Consider the following 18,046-nt stretch of genomic DNA (forward strand, 5'->3'; position numbering starts at 1 on the left):
TTCCCCCTGTAAAATTGTCTGGCTTTCTCCTTTTCTTTTTAAAATTATGTGGCACTGCCAAATCAGGTGAGTTCATTGTCTTCCCAGAGTTAAGTACGGAGCTTCCTTCTGCGAACCTGGAATTGTCAGAGAATGATCCTGGTGCACAGATCAAGACAGTTTCTTGCCTAGACTGTGGCTTCTGGAAGCCACTAAGCAATTTCTTTGCCATGTGGGTTTTGCCTTTTTTTAGTGTTCTTCCCAGGCATCACTGAGAGGGTCCTCTTCAATACCTGCCGTTGGCCAGGACTCTGCTCTTGGTCAAGAGGATCATATTTTTTCATGTGTTCTTTTTCTTTTCTTTCTTTTCTTTTCTTAAACAGAGTCTCACTTTGTCGTCCAGGCTGGAGTGCAGTGGTGCAATCTCAGCTCACTGCAACCTCTGCCTCATGGGTTCAAGCAATTCTTGTGCCTCAGCCTCCTGAGTAGCTGGGTCTAGAGGTGTGCATCACCACACCTGGCTAATTTTTGTATTTGTAGTAGAGATGGGGATTCACCGTGTTGACCAGGCTGGTCTCGAACTCCTGACCTCGAGTGATCTGCCCACCTTGACCTCCCAAAGCGCTGGGATTATAGGCGTGAGCTACTGTACCCAGCCTTTTTACATGTTCTTAGTGTCTTAAAATGACTTGCCTTTTTTTTTTTTTTTTTTTTGGACCTTTTCTTCTTAAGCCTCCTTATTTCTTCTTTGAACCTGGAGCAGCATCTTATGACATACTTCTGCTTATTTCTTTTCTATGACCTTCATAGATGGGCATAAAATAATTTTTGTACTGAGTTTATTTTGCCATACTGAAGCGGTGTTGTTGTCTGGTGTAATACCTGAGGTTCATTGTCCCACAGCCATGGAAAATTAGGATGCAGACACACCAGAGTGAGGTTAAGAGTGGAAGTTTAATAGGCAAAAGAGAAGAGCTCTCCGCACAGAGAGGGGTCCCAGAGAAAATGGGTTGCAATTCTGCAGTTAAATGAAGAAGGTTTTATAGATGAGCTTGAGGAGACCATTTACATAGGGGACGAAAGATTGGTTGGACCAGGTGTGCTGCCATTTGCATAGTTGTGAAATAGCTGGCCGTCCCACCCTAATCTTTTATTATGCAGATGGGTTCTCTACCTGGTGGGCACCATGTTGCCTGGTCCTTACTGTACCGGTGGTGACAAAGAAAAGGGAACATGGAGCCTCCACACTGAACACACCTGGCTTCCAGGTAGCCCTTTTCTATTGGCACAGCTGCTGGCATTCACCTGTGCAAGCTTCCAGCTTGCTTATCTATGCTGCTCGATTTTTCAGGCTGCTCTTTGTTAGAAAAGAAATGATTTTGAGGCTACTTTTCCTTAAAAGGGAAACCTTGCTGAGGACTCTTTTGCCCTCACTATCTGCCTAAATAATTTCTTTCTAGCTCCTGTATCAATACTAGGATTGCTATAATGTTGACATAATCTAAGGGGTCTCTCCTACCTCTAGTCCATCTTATATCAAATAAGTTTGCTTTTCTTATAATGCTACCCTTCTCAAGAACCTTCAGTGGCTCCCCCTTTTCTTTGACTATAAATATGAATATCTCCTTTTGCAAGGAAGGTCCTCTACAGGATGGTTTCATCACTCTTCATGTTATTTTTTGGACTTTTAAAAAATTATTCAACCCAGCCAAACTGGGCTGATTGCTGTTCTCTGAACTTAACCTACATTTTCCCACTTCAGTGCATTTACTTCAAGCTATCACCTCTCTTCCTGATGAAGTGAAGTCCCATATGAAGTGCTACTTCCTCGGAGATCCTTTCCTAGGCTCCCCTGTTCCTGCTTTGAACTTCCTCTCTTGTGGCACAAATCACATTATTTGACATATGTTAGAATAAATTCGTATATAGAGTATCTTTGGAAGAATATGGTAGAAACTGGTGCAGTGCCTTTGGAAAGAGGAACCGGGTGACTAGGGGACACTGTGCACCCTTTTTGAATGTTATACCTTGTATATTTCCCGTGAGTCTGTTTGTTTTGTTTTGTTTTGTTTTGTTTGTGAAAGTATTTTAAATAACAAAAACCTAATCCCTAAAACATTACAAGAAAATACTGGAGAGTATGCTTATAACCTCAGAGTAGAGAAAGTGTCCTTAAACCAGAAGCCATAAAGAGAATGATTTTTAAAATATATGTGTGCACTTAATGGTCATATCCCTATTTGGCAAGAAGGACCTGAAGTGCTTATATTTTTATCCTTTTTCGGAGCATAGCACAGTGATCCCCTACTCAGAATCAATAAGTATTAGTTGAATTGAAATTAAACTGAATTGCAAGTCACTTCTTTGCAGTCCTCACTTTTTTTTTTTTGACTTATTGTGAGTGCTAGGTGACCTCCAGGGTCCCACTCAAAGATTCTGTGGAGATGTGGGTTTTATGGAAAGAGATACCCAGCAAAGCAGGAGTGGCTTTAGAATCAGCAGCTCTTCCCCTGAGACTATCCTTCCCAGCACATTGGACTTGTGCATGGGTCCTGCCTACTTTCAGGAGCTGCCCTGGGGTGCTCAGCATTAATTATGCTGCGGAAATGAACCAATTAGACACAGTCCAAGGAGAACCAGGGAGTAAGTCAGAGAGATGTGTGGCAGGCCTGCTGCCCTGAACAACAGAGGGAAAGTGTAAAGGCTAAAGCAGTTTGTGGAGGTTTCTTTGGAAATCTAGCTGGCCAGCGCTCTGAACTACTTGGCCAAAGTTAAAGAGCACCAGAAGGGAGTGTTTGTGTTTTTCTTCCTCCTGTTCAAGACCCTGGTGGTGGAGGAGAATAGGGACAAGTTGGATCCTTAGAGGGGACTGGGAGGAGCTTACTGGAGTTCATCTCCTAGTTTCAGAGAAGCTGCCAGACTTCTCTGGATCCCTGTGGCACCTACCCAGCTTTGTTTTGTTAATAGCTTTTTAAAAATGGCATCTTTTCTTTTAGTGGCATCACCTAAAAAAAGAAAAGAAAAAGTATCTTTTCTCCCCATCTCAAGTGATAAGCAAGTTGAGGGTAGGGAGCCATCATCTCCTTTTCATTTGGTGTCCACTCCCCAACCTGGCTGGCAGTCAGCTTGCTTAACAGCCATTTGTAGATTGGAAAGAAGTGGCATGGGTGAGAGAGGCTGTGAGGGCACAGCTGCAGGGTGGTGTGGTCTGCCCATCTTGTGGATGAGAAACTGCCTTATCTTGGACAGTCAGGCACTGCGGTGTGACTCCCAGTCACTCCAGGCCTGTTAGAGGAAATGAGAAAAAGAAAACGACCGTTCTTATTCTCATACAGATGTTGTTGTGATATTCAGGACAGGGGCAGGTTATTTGTCAGCAAAATTGAATTTCCTTTGGAAAACTTTTGGTCTTTATTGCATTCATGGTTGTCTGGCCATTCTACCTCAGCCCAACATTCCAAACAGTGATTCTTTAGTGCCCCCACTTTTACTGTTTTGGCTGGTAATACCCAGCAGTCCACCACCTGGGGGCTTCAGTTTTGCAGTGTCTGTCCAGAGTGGAATCAGAGGCTGTCCTTTTCCTCCTCAGGTCCACTCAGACCTTCCAGATCCTCTGACTTACCATTACTGCAACTTATCAGGCTTCCCACCATACCTAGGCACTGCCTGCCATCTCCCTAACTGACCAGTTTCAAGAGGGCAAAGGGGAGGTAACCTTGACACCCATACCCCTTAAAGGCCATGCAGCTCATGGGGTAGAAGCAATGTCTGCTGGTGGAAAGAGCAGAGATTTAGAATCAGAAGATTTGACGGTGACCCCAAGCCTGCCATTTACCTTGCTGTAAGCTTGGCTAAAAGTCACTTAACTTTTATGGCCCTCAGTGTCTTCATCTTCAAAGGAGAGTAATGATAGCTGTCTCACAGAGTTGTCAGGACAAATAAGGCAGGAGGTGCTTTTGAAACTAGGCAGTTCTGTATATCAGTGGAAAATGTGGATTTATTATGGGATAGAGACAGGTGGTGCCATTGACTACTATAGTCAGAGGATGGAAGATGCACAAGGGGTTTGGGTAGCCTCCCAGGGAATCTATCAGAAATCCCCTCTCAGGCCAAGCATGCATGTTTTTATTATACTATGGAGTCTTTTCTGACATTGATAGTGGAAACAAGGCCAACATTTTACCTCCTTTCACTCTGATTTATTGTGTGTGTTACAGGCTTTATTACATAATCCAGGCTTTATTAAAACTGTTATGTCGAGATCTCTATAGGTTCAAGACTTTAGAGTCTGCCGTTCATTTATGGATGGAATTCCCTTAAGGCATGGTGGGGAGGGAGGGGGAAATGTTGCAAGCAGCCACGTTTCCCCTGTTGCCAGTGTACTTCCCCTCTGTCAGTGGCAACCTGAGTTTCCAGGGTTTGGTTAACAACTCCTCCAAAGAAAGGGTTCTTTGCTCCTCCTGTGTTTCCTGTGGAGGCCTTCAGAGCTGCGTCACTGAGAGCAGACTCCTACTGGATACCTCACCACTGTACCCCTGCTCTCTCCCTGTCTTTGCAGTGTGCCCCCTACCACCGGAGCCAGAGAATGGTGGCTACATCTGCCACCCCCGGCCCTGCAGAGACCCCCTGACAGCGGGCAGTGTCATCGAATACCTGTGTGCTGAAGGCTACATGTTGAAGGGCGATTACAAATACCTGACGTGTAAGAATGGCGAGTGGAAACCAGCCATGGAGATTAGCTGCCATCTCAATGAGGGTCAGTCTGGCAGATGAAAAAGGGATGCTGCTGGGGTTCTGCTTTCTGTTAACTCACAGGACGCAATGCATGCTTCCTCCAGAGCACTCTTTGCTGTGGTGCAGCCCAGCCCAGTTGATGCTGTGCAGCCTCCCTTGCTTGGGTCTTCATATCTTTGTGAAAGATACTTGAGGTTGCTGATGCATGTCCTATTGCATTTCACTGAGCCATCTGCCCTGCTCTGTAAAGCCCCTTTGATGTTCAAGATCTCTTGTTTACCTGGCCAAGTGTTGGTGACCCTTGACCATGTTCTGCTCTCACAGTGAGCACAATGCTAATACCTTCTGTAGTGTCTCTTCCATTTCATTTTTCCTTGAATGGAGCTACAGACCAGCTGGACAAAAGACCTCCCACCCTTCCTGCTTCCTCCTGCCTTGCATGACAGGAAAATCCAGCTACTTGTAGGAAAGTGTGTCATATAACCATCTTTGTGCTTCCCACTCAGGCTTCAAGACCAGAGCATGTTTAACCCATGACACCCCAGAAATGGGTGGGAACCAACCTGAGAGTTACAATTAAAGCTGTGGATCTTAAGACAAGGTTTTATTACAGCCCAGTTTCTGTAAAATTAATCCTGCCACTTGGGGAGAACATAGGTAGAACTTAAGATGGTGGAATGACGTGCCCAGTTAAATGGTCGATGTTTACAAACCTGCTTTTGAGGATGGGATCAGAGTGGTTTATAAAGGTAAAATCTCTAGGGTTAAGTGAGTTTATGTGTCAGATGGACCTCAAAGATTGGAAGTGAAGGGAATTTTTTATTCAGGAAACAGGGTAGGGAAATGGTCCTTTTCCAGAAGAACTGTGTATACTTAGGTCATTCTAAGCTGTTATTCCTGAAATGACCCTGACTGTAGGATGTCTGTATTGCACCATTCAGGAGGCATTTGACAAGATCAGCTGTGGGGCCCGTCAGCTGTTTTTGTGTATTTGGGTACAAAACCCTTCTGATGATGGCTTGTTTTTATAGATAAAGACACCCACACATCACTTGGGGTCCCCACGCTGTCTATAGTGGCTTCTACTGCCAGCTCCGTGGCGCTTATTCTCCTCCTGGTGGTGCTGTTTGTGCTGCTGCAGCCAAAGCTGAAGTCTTTCCATCATAGCAGGTGAGCCCAGTGGCAGAGCTGACGTGAGACAGGCAGATGCAAGCATTACTGTGGGGGCCAGTCTTTGGTAGAGGGTTGCTGGTAGCCTGCCAATCTCTGTGGGTCTGTGTGTGTCTAGGGAGTGGGGAGGGCCCTGCCATGTGTTAAACTCCTAGATGTGCCTAGCATTGTGCTTATTGCTTTGCATACATTATCTTAATCCTCATAGGAACATTGCAGATGAGGAAACTGAGGCTCAGAGAGGTTATTCACTCAGGATTATACCTCTAGATGACAGCAGAGCTCAGAACTGAGTCTGGGCACGGTGGCACACGCCTGTAATCTCAGCACCTAGGGAGACTGACGTGGGCGGATCACCTGAGGTCAGGAGTTTGAGACCAGCTTGTCCAACATGGTGAAACCCTGTCTCTTACTAAAAATACAAAACAATTAGCCAAGTGTGGTGGCGCGCGCCTGTAGTCCCAGCTACCCTGGAGGCTGAGGCAGGACAATTGCTTGAACCCATGAGGCAGAGGTTGCAGTGAGCCAAGATCGCACCACTGCGCTCCAGCCTGGGAGACAGAGTAAGACTCTGTCCCATTAAAAAAACAAAAAACTGAAATCTGTTCAATTCCAAAGCCATGTCATTTCCCCTACACCAGTGGTTCTCAAAGCGTGGTTCCAGCAGCGTCAGGATCGTGGAACTTGTTGGGATCAACCGAATGAGAAGCTCTAGGGGTGAGGCCCAGTGATACTGTTTAACAAGCTGTCCAGGTGATTTTGATGAACACTTAAGTTTGTGAGCCACTATCCTGTACTCCTGGTTCCCAGTCCTGGCTGCAATATAGAGGCACCTGGGGGAGTTTAAAAACAAATATAAACACTTGGGCCTCCATTCCCATTCTGATTTATTTGGTTTGGAATGGAACCCTGGCATTCGCTTTTTATAAAAAGCTTCTCAGTTTTTCTGTGCAGCTAGGATTTAGAACCACTGCACCACACTGAGGAGAAACAAAGGAAGTGGATTTTCTTGCCTGCCTTTTATCAGTTTCCTTTTCCAGTCTACTGCTTTAGCCACAAATTGTCTAGGGGTGAGGAGCATGAAGGGCAGGGCTGATGGTGCTAGCCCTGAGTGGATTCCTGATGATGGACTTTTCTTCCAGGCCATTGTGGCTTCTGCAGTTGCTTGGCCATTCCTGGCAGTTCTCATTCCCTCTTGAAGAGTAACATTTTTTATATATCCTCACAGTTCTTCATCAGTCACTGTTACAAACATAAAGGGCCAAAGTAAACTGCATTCAGTAAAATGTTCCAAATTTGGATTTACAGACAAGGACCAGGCTAGATTTAATCTCTGTGTACTATGTGTGGTTTTCTTTATTTTGTTTTTGGGAAGAGGCTAGCAGTTATTTTTAAAGGCTATTAATTAATAGGATGAAGAGGATTTGAAGGGGATTGTTTACTTGAAATAATCAGCTATTTCCACCTAAAGTCAAACTGATCAGTTCTGCATCTCATCTAAATTAGGGAGTTTTTCCCCCCTATAGTTTACTTGTAATTTTGTTAAAAGTAACTGGCTAGTTTTGCTTGATTTGAGTATAGGGGAGATTAGTTTTCATTGTAGACCCCATTTAAATTTTGTGCTATGTACATATATTACTTTTTAAGCCAAACACTATTTTGAGTAATAAAAGTCAAGCACATGCCAGTTTACACACTGCTTTCTTTTTTTTCTTTTTCTGAGACAGGGTCTCACTCATGTTGCCCAGGCTGGATTGCAGTGGCGTGATCACAGCCTACTGCAGCCTCAACTTCCCTGGGCTCAAGTGATCCTCCCACCTCAGCCTCGCTAGTAGCTGCGACCACAGGCATGTGCCACCATACCCAGCTAATTTTTTTGTATTTTTGTAGATCGGGTTTCGCCATGTTGCCAGGCTGGTCTTGAATCCTGGTCTCAAGCAATCTGCCCACCTCAGCCTCTTAAAGTGCTCCCATCAAACTTTCCCTTTCTTCCAAAAACCTCTGCCACTTCTCTCCTCTCAGAGTGTATGTAGCACAGATTTTACTGCCAAGAGCAGGTGAGGAAATTGAGAACTACTAACAACAATCCAGCAACAATAATATGGTCCAGCAGCAGACCATCTATATTTCTTGAATTGATGAGCTGAAAGGACACAGCATCACCTAGGACTGGCCTGAATTTAATGCTGAGGAAACTATTAGACAAGTCCAGATTGTGGGACAATCTTTGAGATAGCTGGCCTGGACTCTTCAAAAAAAAAAAGGCCAATGTCATGAAGGAAAAACTAGAGTGGACTGTTTAACAGATTAAATGAGATGAAAGAGACAGGACAGTTAAATGCAATACATGATACTTAATTGGGTCCTGGATGAAAACAAAGACTGCAGCTGAAGTGGATATATGTTTGGATAGTTAGGAAAATTTGTGTTATTGTATTACACCAATGTTAAATTTCTGGGATCTGATAATGTAGTTGTATCAGAAAGGATACTCTTAGGAAGTATATGTTAAATAACGTCTTCACCTTACTTTTAGATGGTTCAGGGAAAAAAAAGCCATGTTTATGTGTATAACAAAAGTTATCCCCAAAAAAGGTATCTGCATGAATAAGCCTCACACATATGAGATTGAGTAAAAGAAGCCAGAAACAGATATATACTCTCACAAATTTACTGTGTTATCCCATTCAAGTAAAGATTAAAAATATGCAACACTGGGCACGGTGGCTCACACCTGTAATCCTTTGGGAGGAGGAGGTGAGAGGATTGCCCGAGCCCAGGAGTTCAAGACCAGCCTGGGCAACATGGAGAAACTCCGTCTCTATAAAAACTTGGCCAGGCGTGGTGGTGCATGCCTTAGTCCCAGCTACTTGGGAGGCCGAGGTGGGAGGATCACCTGAGCCCAGGATGTTGAGGCTGCAGTAGGTTGTGATCACGCCACTGCACTCCAGCCTGGGCAACAGAGTAAGACCCTTTCTCAAAAGAAAAACAATTTTTTTAATTTAAAAAAAATATATGCAAAACGAAACCATAGTGTTGAAGGATTCATGTTTAGGTAGTAGAACTGTTAAAATAAAAAGCAAAGAAATGATTTTCATGAAAGTCTGGATAGTGGTTACTTTTTGTGGTGAGGCAACGGGAGTGATTTTGGGACAGGTGCAAAGGGTCTAGGGTCTGCGCAGTGTTCTTTTTCTTGACCTATGTAGGAATTTTATACCAGTGTTACTTTTGGAGTAAATCAGCTAGCTGTACATAGATTTTTCTTGTGTTCTCTTTTCTGTATTTGTGTTCTAATTTTTTAAAAAGTTTACAAATTAAAAAAAAAGCAGTATGGCTGGGTCAGAACAAAATTATTGTGATTTCTGGTCCAGTATCCCACTTTAAGGCCATAGTGCTTCCCTGTTTTTTAACAGCTTTATTGAGATATATTCCACATACCATACAATGTACCTATTTAACGTGTACAGTGAAGTGGTTTTTAGTATATTCACAGATATATGCCACCATCATTCTCTCACTTTCTTATTTTAGCTGTGCTGAATGAATGCCTTTATTTCTGGGTCTGTAGGCTCCTAGGTTTTCCACAGGGTAAAAGGGCCAGGTGCCTGTGTACCCAGAGGTTAAGAACACAGTTTTTGGAGGCTGATGGAACCAGATTCAAATCCTAGCTCCATCCTTCACCAGCTGGGTGATTGTGGGCAAGTTAATTAACTTCTCCGAGCCTCATTTGCATTCTTGGTGAATCCCTACCTGAAAGGGCTCAGGTGAGAATCCAGCGTGATAAGGTGTTTAAAATTCTTAGTGCTTTGCCTGGCACATAGTGAGTGCTCAAAAATGGTGGCTGCTGCTATTATTATTATTGTGCTTGTTTATCTGTGTGTTTATTCTAATTCATCCTTTGTCTTTTCCTCTCCACTCCAGGCGTGACCAGGGGGTATCTGGGGACCAGGTCTCCATCATGGTGGATGGAGTCCAGGTTGCACTGCCATCATACGAGGAGGCTGTATATGGCAGTTCTGGTCACTGTGTGCCACCCGCTGACCCCAGAGTACAGATTGTGCTGTCAGAAGGGTCTGGGCCCAGTGGGAGGAGTGTGCCAAGGGAGCAACAGCTGCCGGACCAGGGGGCCTGCTCCTCTGCAAGTGGAGAGGATGAGGCCCCAGGCCAGTCTGGACTATGTGAAGCCCGGGGCTCTCGGGGCTCAGAGACTGTGATGGTGCATCAGGCAACCACCTCTTCCTGGGTGGCCGGCTCAGGGAACCGCCAACTGGCACACAAAGAAACTGCAGATTCAGAGAACAGTGACATACAAAGCCTTTTATCCCTCACGTCAGAGGAGTACACAGATGGTGAGTGGTCCGAGCTGAACATGAATTATTAGCTGCTTAGGGTCCTTGCTTGGAGTGAGGAAGGACTGTGAGCCTCTCTAAATAATTGGTATATTTTTAGCAAAAAAAAAGATAGTACCTGGGGTATTTGCCTACAAAATAGAATTTCACCCTCAGAGTACTGAGTAGGGCTTTGGGCTCTCTGTAGTGAGACTTTTCACTGTTGCCTGTGAATTCTGATCATTTGGAGTCTCTGAGGCCATTCATGGTCACAGAGCCTTGCTAAATCAAAAGATAGACAGCTTGTTGCAGTTGGGGGTGGGGTCTGTCCTCTTGTTATAAATGTTATGTTCCTGAAAGGTCAGGAATGACAAGGAGGCATAGGTTATTTTACAGAAAAATGAGAGCCTGTCCAGAGCAGACAGCTGCTGCTTTCTAAGCAGGAGTGTTCCGGGTACTATGCTAGTTTGTTTTCTTGCACTATCTCAGTTAAACATCACAATGATCCTAAGACATAGGTATTTATTGACATCCCCATTTTACAGCTCAGGAAGCTAAGGCTCAAAGAAGGTAAGTCACTTGGCCCACTGGTAAATAGCTGAGCTGGGATTTGAAGCCAGATGCTGCCTTCCAGGTGGCTCTAGCGCCCTTGTGGCAAACAATCATAGAATGAAATTACTGCCTCCTGATGTTTCTGCCTTTGCCAGAGCCCAGTTTACCTTGGGCTTGAGTCTGTCACTTTGAAAGCTGTCTTTAAGGTAAATCCCAGTGTGGTTCAGGATGAGACTAACCCTAGATGCCACTTTCTATAGTGAAGACTTGTACACTCAGAAAGCCTCCCTAAAAGAGCTTTAGAGGAAACTTTATGCTTCCTGGGTATCCTGGGCATAGTAAATGTCTAAGGTTTAGAATATCTGAAAGCAAAGAAGTTGGAAATTATTGAAAGCAGATCATGTTTATGGAGCTTCCTGGTTATCAACATCTTGCCTTCGTTTTTCTTGGTTGGCCATTAAAATAGTTGACCCAGGTTTGAATCTGGAAGCCAGTAACGCCACAGTCAGCCAGCCACACATATTGTGAGATGTGTCTAAGTGTATATCATAGCCCTTATCCTCCCAAGGAGCCAAGGTGGGGCCCTCCTCTTCCTCCTCTTCCATGCTACCTAGCTTTGTTTTTTGTATTTAACAATCATTTTGAGAGGCCATCTTGTGCCTAATGCTGGATTAGGTTTCAGGGGTGATACAGAGAAATATGAAATGTGCTATCTTCCTGTATGGAGTATCAGCCATTTGGGAAGATGGTGGGGCCTATACTCAAGAAATAATAGAACCAGGAATTGTAGCGTCTATGTCAGAATGAGGGGTTCAGAAAACAAGACACATAAGTCAGTGAGTTCCTTGCAGGCCATGCCTGAGCTGTTTGGGACTGATAATACCCTAGGAAGTTGGGAGCTTGAGGCCCACAGCATATGAAGAAGCTGAAACCAAAAGAAGGGAAGTGATTTATCCAAAGTCACATGACTGGCAGATGGCTTTAGGAGGTAGTGGGACTTAACAGGGCTTTGTAGCCTCATAGGGTGGAATTAGGAGAGAAAGGGAAGTGACTAGACCAGCAGAGCTAAGGCAGAGAGGAGGATGGTTTGAATACCAGGCTGAACATTCAGTTTTTTTCACATAGGCAGTGGGAAAGATAAGCTAGAAAGTCATAAAAAGGAGATAGGGAGTTTTTGCCTACCTAGAAGTGTATGAGTGGGACATTTACTTTCTTTAAATTAGGGGCTATCCCACATATCCCAGCAGTGGGGTCAAGAGTGCTCTGGAGATCCACACGAGGTAACCACTGTGCTTTTCTTCTGGTCTTCCTGCAGATATTCCACTGTTGAAAGAAGCATGAGGGCAGCGGCCAGCCTTTCCTCTCTGTGAGGTTCTCTCAGCCCTTCCTCCCTCTCCCTGTGGGATTGAGCACCCTGTACTCCCCACCCACCTTACCTGGATTACCTGAGCTGCCACCTGTGTATCTGTTGTCTCTGAGGGCCCTATAGGCCCACCTTGCTGGAAACTCAAGGAAGATTCTCGCCATCTGACTGTTGGACAGCTGGAGGAGCTGGCTCTTTGCCTGGCCCCGCCTTCCCATCTGTCAGAGACATATTTGAATGTGCTGGATCGAACCCTCCCTTTTCCTAAGCCTCTGGGTCCCCTCCAGCCAGCTCTTTGGCGGCAGCCCCCACGAGCTCCTGTGGGCCTGAGTGCTGCTGTGTTTACTTGTGCCTTTCCCCCACCCTGTCCAGTTTCCCTGTCATGCAGGCTTGTTGCTGTCCACAAGCCTTAGTGGCTGCACTGCTGCCCCCTGCCACACAGGGGGCCGGGCCTGGGTCTGTCCTGTTTCCTTTGAGGGCTGCCCCTACTGCCCTTTGTAGGAGCAGATCCAGGTGTGAGAGCTCTTGAGTCAGGAGTGGCAGAAGTGACTCTAATTGGGGTGAGAGTGTAGTCCCTGGGCTTGCCCTGGGTTGACCCTGGTGGCACGTTTCCTTGGCCGAGGATGGAAGATTTGGAAAATCATGCCCACGTTGGCCCAGGACCCAGCCATCTGACCCAAAGGTGCAAGCTCCTGGCCCTGTTGAGTTGAGAGTTTCCAAGAAGCATCCAGAAGATCCCAAGGGAGAGAAGGAAAATGGCTGATAATGATTGTCTTCCTAATATGCAAGTTGTCACTTCCTACTTCCAGCATCGGCCTTCCTGGCCTTGTCTTTTTTTTTTGTTTCCCTGGAGTATAAGGGGAAGTTGCATGCTGCCTCCTGGGTTTTATCCCAGATAGCTCTGGCTTTCTTGCCGCTCACAGGGGCCTGGGGCAGGAAGGAGAGTTGCTGAGATGCCGTGGAGTGCCCATCTGGTCACTGGCAGTCTGGGCAGGTTGCCCCTTTCTGGGTTTGTGGTGATGGAGGGGAGGCCGAGAGGCACAGACCGAGTTCCCGGGTGGCTGCAGGCAGCTCCAGCCCGGTCCTGAGGATCCTCCTCACCATGGTCACGTGCCTTAGTAACTGTGCCCAGGAAGTGGCCTGCTGCTTGCTGTGCTGCTGCTTTTCCTACTTCTGCCCTTCCCTGCCACCCCTCGCATGTCACAGCTGACAAGCGATTCCTTGTCTTCCCTGGCCCCCTGGGGGAAGGGCTGAGAAACAGTCCATGTGCACCCCGACCTTAATGGCCTGAGGTGGGCAGAGGGGTGTGGAGCAGCCTGGAGTACAGGGCCCTGGGGGAGGAGCCCGCTGATGAGGGGCGCTTTCCCATAGCCATGTGTTGAATGCTAACTAGGCTGGGGTGGACGAACTCTGCCAGCTGCTGTCATCTTCAGAAGATAGACACAGCAGTAAGGAATGTTTGTTTCGCTTTTTTGTGAAATTTTCTGAAGCACTGTGGCTGGGAAACTTCGAAGTGGACTCTGTGCTGCATGTCTGCTCCTCCCCTGAGCCTCTCTGCTTAGGGGTGGTAAAAATAAAAATCCCAGTATATTTTCAGTACCTTACCTAACAGGGTTGGCTCCAGGCGTGGGTGGCCTAGAAGATGAGGGGAGTGGTCTTCTCCCAGCCTGTTACCCTCTTGCCTCTTGCCTCCTGCCTCCGCGCTTACACACGCACTTTACCACCCGGTCATTCCCTGGCCTCTTGCTGCCACTTGTAGTCTTCCTTCCTTCCTCTCAGGGTAAGGGCAGTGCCTGCTGTGCCTGTTGGCCACTCCCACACTTCCCCTCCCCCAGGAGCCCTCATCTGCTGTGCTGAGTCCAGGAAAGCATAGTTAGGTAGGGAGCTGGTTGGAGAAGGTGCTGGAACTAGAAGGCAGATGAGACTAGCATGGGCCCACCTGGAGGGGTGTCCCTAATGGCCCCAGTCGCCTTACCACACCCACAGCAGTGCCCTTGTCTTCCTCCAAAACAGAAAGCAGGGACAAAAGGGGGAGGGGTGGTAATCCGAAGTCTCACTGCTGAGCCTTCAGCTTTTATTTTTCACTGTTTCACAACCCGAATTCTATTCTAGAATGGTTTTTAAAATGGAAGATCTTACCTTTTTCTATCTTGTTACTCTGGGGTTTTGTCCCCCTAAGAGATTGCACTTTTTGTTTGGGGTTTATTCAGCTGCATAGATGACCAGCTTGATCCCTGGTGAAATGAAAAGCCTTCCTTCTCCTGAAGCCTCTTTCCGCCCTGCCCTCCACTAACAACACTGAGGAGCACAAGCCCAGGCTTGCCCACCTGGTAGGAAAGGAAGAAATTAGAATAATGGGAGCCTTGGCTCCCCTCTCGTCTCCTCCCCTCCTTCTTGTCACTGGCTTTGATGAGGCCCACTTCCCAGAGGCTCCTGGGCCTGTGAGTGCAGGAGCTCGTTCTCCCCTCGCTGCTGAAGTCTGTGACAGCTTCTTCCCCCAGTTATTTCTCTTTCTTCCAAAGCAATTTCTTAACCATCAGCCATGTGCTGCTATTTCTAGGGCTTCTGGGCTTTGTCTCTTACTGAGAGATTAGGGAATCCACAGCTGCCTTGAGGTGGGGCCTGGCTGAGAGACAAGGGCAGCGGCAGGTGGCAGGCTGTTAGAAGACAGGCTGCCTGAGGAGCCTGGAGCAGGTGGAAACAGGTGGAAGAAACCGGCCACAGCCCTGCTTTCCTGGGCTAACCTCTAGGGCATTCCAGCAGGAGGCTGATGCAGGAGAATGGCCAGCACCAAAGGACATTTAAAAGAGTTTTTGGGTTTTTTTGTTTGTTTGTTGTTGGTTTTTTTGTTTTGTTTTTTTTTTTTTTTTTTTTTTTTTTGCACACTTGAGCTGACTCAGTGCAGGTTTAATATCCTGGTGACTTGCAGTCACATTCTAATGACTTTCAAGGGCCAGAATATGGTGAAAATCACTTAAAATATCCGTCCCTTCCATGCCTTAGTTTAGCAGGTAGGCTCTATCTTTTGCCATTTCTGTATTTTATGTGCTGTGTTCCCGTTTCACTGGGTATGAACTGTGAAATGGACTGAATCCTGGCCACTTTATGAGTTTGTTTGGTTTTATAAGGCATTTCAATGTACATTCTATAAATACAAGCACTCCATTTGCAAACAGATCTTAAGCTAATATTTTCTTTCCCATTCATCTTGCCCTCCCCCTCCTCCCGCCAGCTTTAAAGTTCAGTGGAGAAGCCAGATGGCAATTCAGACAAAGGTATACTCTTCCTGCTTCATGGGTGGTGGCACGGGAATAGATAGCCCTTAGCCCTTTCCCTCCCAGTCCCAGTTGAGCTCTCAAACCACTTGCTTCCCGCATAACAATGTCGCCTCCATTTCTGAGGAACATCCTTGCATAGAGAATGAAATATGCTGCAATCATTTCTGCATCCTTACTCCTCACCCCCAAACAAAAAAAAAGGCCTAGCAGGGAAGCAGCATGCAGGCTTCACAGCTTAATGCCAAGGACAGCGAGTGAGGCTGGGAGCTTCTCTTGGGCCTGCTGGGTCTGTCAGCTCTCAGAATAGGGACAGTCATTACTGGTGCCCCAAGGTGGGACTTGGAGAATATTTTGCTTGGCATATGTTTGGTCTGAATGGTGTAGTTGCTGGTTCCCTAGAGAGGAAAAGGTGGCAGGCCCAGCTTTGCTGGGAAATGGCTCTTAATTTCCAGTTGAAATCCTAGTAGAATTGTGAATGATAACCTCAAGGTTGAGCTCCTCTGCCAAGCAGCAGAGCTAGTAGAAGGGGGTGCAGGGGCAAAGCACTCAGTTGCCAAGCAAGGAGGAGAGATGTATGTGGGCTGTGTGGCAGTCCCCACACCCTGCCCTGGCTTCTTCAGGTTATCGCACCACTATGGAATCCTTTGCAGAATGGTACTCATATAATGGTTTAAAACAACACATTCATAATTGACTCTCTGCAGGATGTCACTCAATCAGTTTGAGTTTGCTTTATTTTATTTTATATATATATTTTTTGGTATCCTGTACATTGCAGTGGGTGTGAAGATAGTATTTTAATATTTGTACAAAGTTTAATTTAATTTTAATTGTTCTATGTATATAACTGCATTTCTAAATAATTAAAAAAAAGTTCTTATGAAGGCAATTATGGGAGATGTGATCCTTCCTGAAAGTTTTTGCAGAAACCTTAGATTGAAAGAGCATATGTGGGCAGGAGGTCATGGAAGGATGAGGCACTAGCTCTGTAAGGAGGGGTGCCTGGCAAGAGGTGGAGGAGCCAGGATGGAGAGCACTTTGGGAGGCCAAGGCAGTTGGATCACTTGAGGCTAGGAGTTTGAGACCAGCCTGGCCAACATAGCAAAAGTCCATCTCTACTAAAAATACAAAAATTAGCTGGGTGCGGTGGTGCATGCTTGTAATCCCACCTACTTGGGAGGCTGAGGCCGGAGAATCGCTTGAACCCAGAAGATGGAGGTTGCAGCCAGCTGAGATTGCACCATTGCACTCCAGCCTGGGCAACAGAACAAGACTGTCTCAAGAAATAAATAAATATAAAAAAGAAGTCTTGGCCAGGCGCAGTGGCTCATGCCTGTAATCCCAGCACTTTGGGAGGCTGAGATGGGGGGATCATGAGGTCAGGAGATGGAGACCATCCTGGCTAACATGGTGAAACCCCGTCTCTACTAAAAAAAAAAAAAAAAAAAAAAAAAAAAGCCGGGCTTGGTGGCAGGTGCCTGTAGTCCCAGCTACTCAGGAGGCTGAGGCAGGAGGATGGCGTGAACCCGGGAGGCAGAGCTTGCAGTGAGTTGAGATCGCACCACTGCACTCCAGCCTGGGCAACAGAGCGAGACTCTTGTCTCAAAAAAAAAAAAAAAAAAAGTCTTGACCACCAAATCTTCAGTATGGGTGCGGGTGCTTGGGCAAGGGAGGGACAACAGCAAAGGGAGGTTCAAACTGGGCAGAAAGCCACCACAGCTTCAGTGTGGCAAGGAGGGCATTTGAAAGGAGCTCACAGAAGCAAGGCTTTGGATTATATTCCTGTAAAGGGCAGATGTCTTGGAGCAGACGGAAAGAGAGAAGGAACTGTGGTGATGGCTCCCAAAACACCAAGGGTTTCAGGAAGAAGGCAGTGAGGCCCAAGTTAAAATAAGGGAAGCATTCTATTTATCTGGGGAAACTATGGCAACAGTAGGCATTGCCGGCAGTTCAGTGGGCAGGAGTAGTGAGGAGGGCAGGAACACAGGGAGAAGTGGTGGGAATGCATTCCGGGAAGCCAAAAGCAAAAGATAGCTGGCAGCATGCCAGGATTCATGTTGATGCGAGCCAGCGTCTACTGAGTGCTTCCGTATGTACCAGGCACCCTTCTAGGCTCTTGGCCTGCAGTAACTCCAGATCTGGCAGCTGCACTAGGGGGTGGGCATTCTGATTAACCCTGACTTTGCAGGTGAAGAAACAGGCTCAAAATAGTGTAGTGAAGCTTTATTATAAAGTCACACAGCTCTGAAATGATGGAAATTGGGACTCAAACATGATTGTCTCACAGCCCAGTGTCTTAATATCTGCCTCAAAGAACACTGCCCACAGCATGCAGGCTTCTTTATGTTGCAAGAACAGAAAACCCCACTGGCTTAAACCACAATGCGCAGCTGATTTCAACACCCAGCACCCCACTTCCAGGCTAATTCTACCAAGACCTGGCTTGAATGACATCATTTTCTTTCTCAGAAACTCTTCATGAGTCTTGCTTTATTGTTTAGAGCAGGAAAGAAAATGAACCACAAACCCTCAGTAGTCATTTGTTTCAAATGCCCAGTTTTACAGATGAGGGCACTGATGTGCATGGCTGTACTCTGATTTGACCAAGACCACATGGCTAGTTGGTGGCAGAGCTGGGCTGA

At 46.3% G+C, this 18,046-nt stretch overlaps 1 protein-coding gene across 1 annotated transcript in view; it reads left to right on the top strand.

The window, feature by feature from the left end:
- SUSD6 (sushi domain containing 6) overlaps positions 1 to 16,293 on the top strand; it is a 105,563-nt gene extending 89,270 nt beyond the window's left edge. The window contains exons 3-6 of the mRNA XM_003263627.3: positions 4,538 to 4,735; positions 5,745 to 5,883; positions 9,805 to 10,232; positions 12,079 to 16,293. Coding sequence (XP_003263675.1) covers positions 4,538 to 4,735; positions 5,745 to 5,883; positions 9,805 to 10,232; positions 12,079 to 12,104 — 791 coding nt within the window. The 3' untranslated portion in view covers positions 12,105 to 16,293. The remainder of the gene's footprint in view (positions 1 to 4,537; positions 4,736 to 5,744; positions 5,884 to 9,804; positions 10,233 to 12,078) is intronic.
- Positions 16,294 to 18,046: the final 1,753 nt, after the last annotated feature.

The sequence above is a fragment of the Nomascus leucogenys genome, chromosome 1a (assembly GCF_006542625.1).
Source record: "Nomascus leucogenys isolate Asia chromosome 1a, Asia_NLE_v1, whole genome shotgun sequence".
Taxonomy (NCBI): Eukaryota; Metazoa; Chordata; class Mammalia; order Primates; family Hylobatidae; genus Nomascus; species Nomascus leucogenys.